Source organism: Numida meleagris, unplaced genomic scaffold, assembly GCF_002078875.1.
Source record: "Numida meleagris isolate 19003 breed g44 Domestic line unplaced genomic scaffold, NumMel1.0 unplaced_Scaffold1927, whole genome shotgun sequence".
Taxonomy (NCBI): domain Eukaryota; kingdom Metazoa; phylum Chordata; class Aves; order Galliformes; family Numididae; genus Numida; species Numida meleagris.
The window spans coordinates 1-1,448 of record NW_018363715.1 but is presented as its reverse complement, the minus strand read 5'-3'; the positions used below and the strand labels follow the sequence as shown (position 1 = coordinate 1,448).

Genomic DNA, 1,448 nt, shown 5'->3' with positions numbered 1-1,448 from the left:
GACGGGGAGGGTGACATGGGGGGTGACCAAGAGAAGGGTGACAAAAGGGGTGACAGAGAAGGTGAGGAAGAGGGTGACCTAAAGGGTGACAAAGAGAAGGGTGACAAAAGGGGTGATGGGAGGGGTGACAGAGAAGGTGACAAAGAGAGTGACCTAAAGGGTGACAAAGAGAAGGGTGACAAAGGGGGTGATGGGAGGGGTGACAGGAAGGGTGACATAGAAGGTGACAAAGGGGATGGGGGAGAGGGTGACAAAGAGAAGGGTGACAAAAGGGGTGACAGAGAAGGTGAGGAAGAGGGTGACCTAAAGGGTGACAAAGAGAAGGGTGACAAAGGGGGTGACGGGAAGGGTGACAAAGAGGGTGACCTAAAGGGTGACAAAGAGAAGGGTGACGAAAGGGGTGATGGGAGGGGTGACAGAGAAGGTGACAATGAGAAGGGTGACAAAGAGGGTGACCTAAAGGGTGACAAAGAGACGGGTGACAAAAGGGCTGAGACAGGGGGTGACACAAAGGGTGACATAGAAGGTGACAAAGAGAAGGGTGACAAAGGGGATGGGGGAGAGGGTGACAAAGAGAAGGGTGACAAAAGGGCTGAGACAGGGGGTGACACAAAGGGTGACATAGAGAAGGGTGACATAGAGGGTGACCTAAAGGGTGACAAAGGGAGTGGGAGAGAGGGTGACAAAAGGGCTGACAGGAAGGGTGACGTGGAGGGTGACAAAGGGAAGGGTGACAAAAGGGGTGACGGGAGGGGTGACGGGAAGGGTGACATAGAAGGTGACAAAGAGGAGGGTGACAAACGGGGTGAGACAGAGGGTGACAGAAGGGGTGACACGAAGGGTGACATGGAGGGTGACAAACAGAAGGGTGACAAAGGGGATGGGAGAGAGGGTGACAAAGAGGAGGGTGACAAAAGGGGTGACAGGAAGGGTGACATGGAGGGTGACCAAGAGAAGGGTGACAAAAGGGGTGTGACAGAGGGTGACAAAGGGGGTGATGGAAGGGGTGACAGGAAAGGTGACAAAGAGGAGGGTGACAAAATGAGTGAGACAGGAGGTGACAAGGGGGGTGACACGAAGGGTGACGTAGAGGGTGACAAAGAGAAGGGTGACAAAGAGAAGGGTGACAAAGGGGATGGGAGAGAGGGTGACAAAAGGGGTGACAGGAAGGGTGACAAAGAGGGTGACCAAGGGAAGGGTGACAAAAGGGGCGATAGAAGGGGTGACAGAAAGGGTGACAAAGGGGATGGGAGAGAGGGTGACAAAGAGGACGGTGACAAAAGGGGTGACAGGAAGGGTGACAAAGAGGGTGACCAAGAGAAGGGTGACAAAAGGGGCGATAGAAGGGGTGACAGAAAGGGTGACAAAGGGGGTGGGAGAGAGGGTGACAAAAGGGGTGACAGGAAGGGTGACCAAGAAGGTGACAAAGAGAAGGGTGACAAAGGGGG

General features: G+C 54.4%; 1 protein-coding gene across 1 annotated transcript; it reads left to right on the top strand.

The window, feature by feature from the left end:
* Window positions 1-15: 15 nt before the first annotated feature.
* Window positions 16-1,324, top strand: LOC110390756 (S-antigen protein-like; the record flags this gene model as incomplete). Its single annotated transcript, XM_021382222.1, has 1 exon — window positions 16-1,324. A coding segment is annotated over exon 1 (1,309 nt), but the record flags the coding sequence as incomplete, so codon positions are not given.
* Window positions 1,325-1,448: the final 124 nt, after the last annotated feature.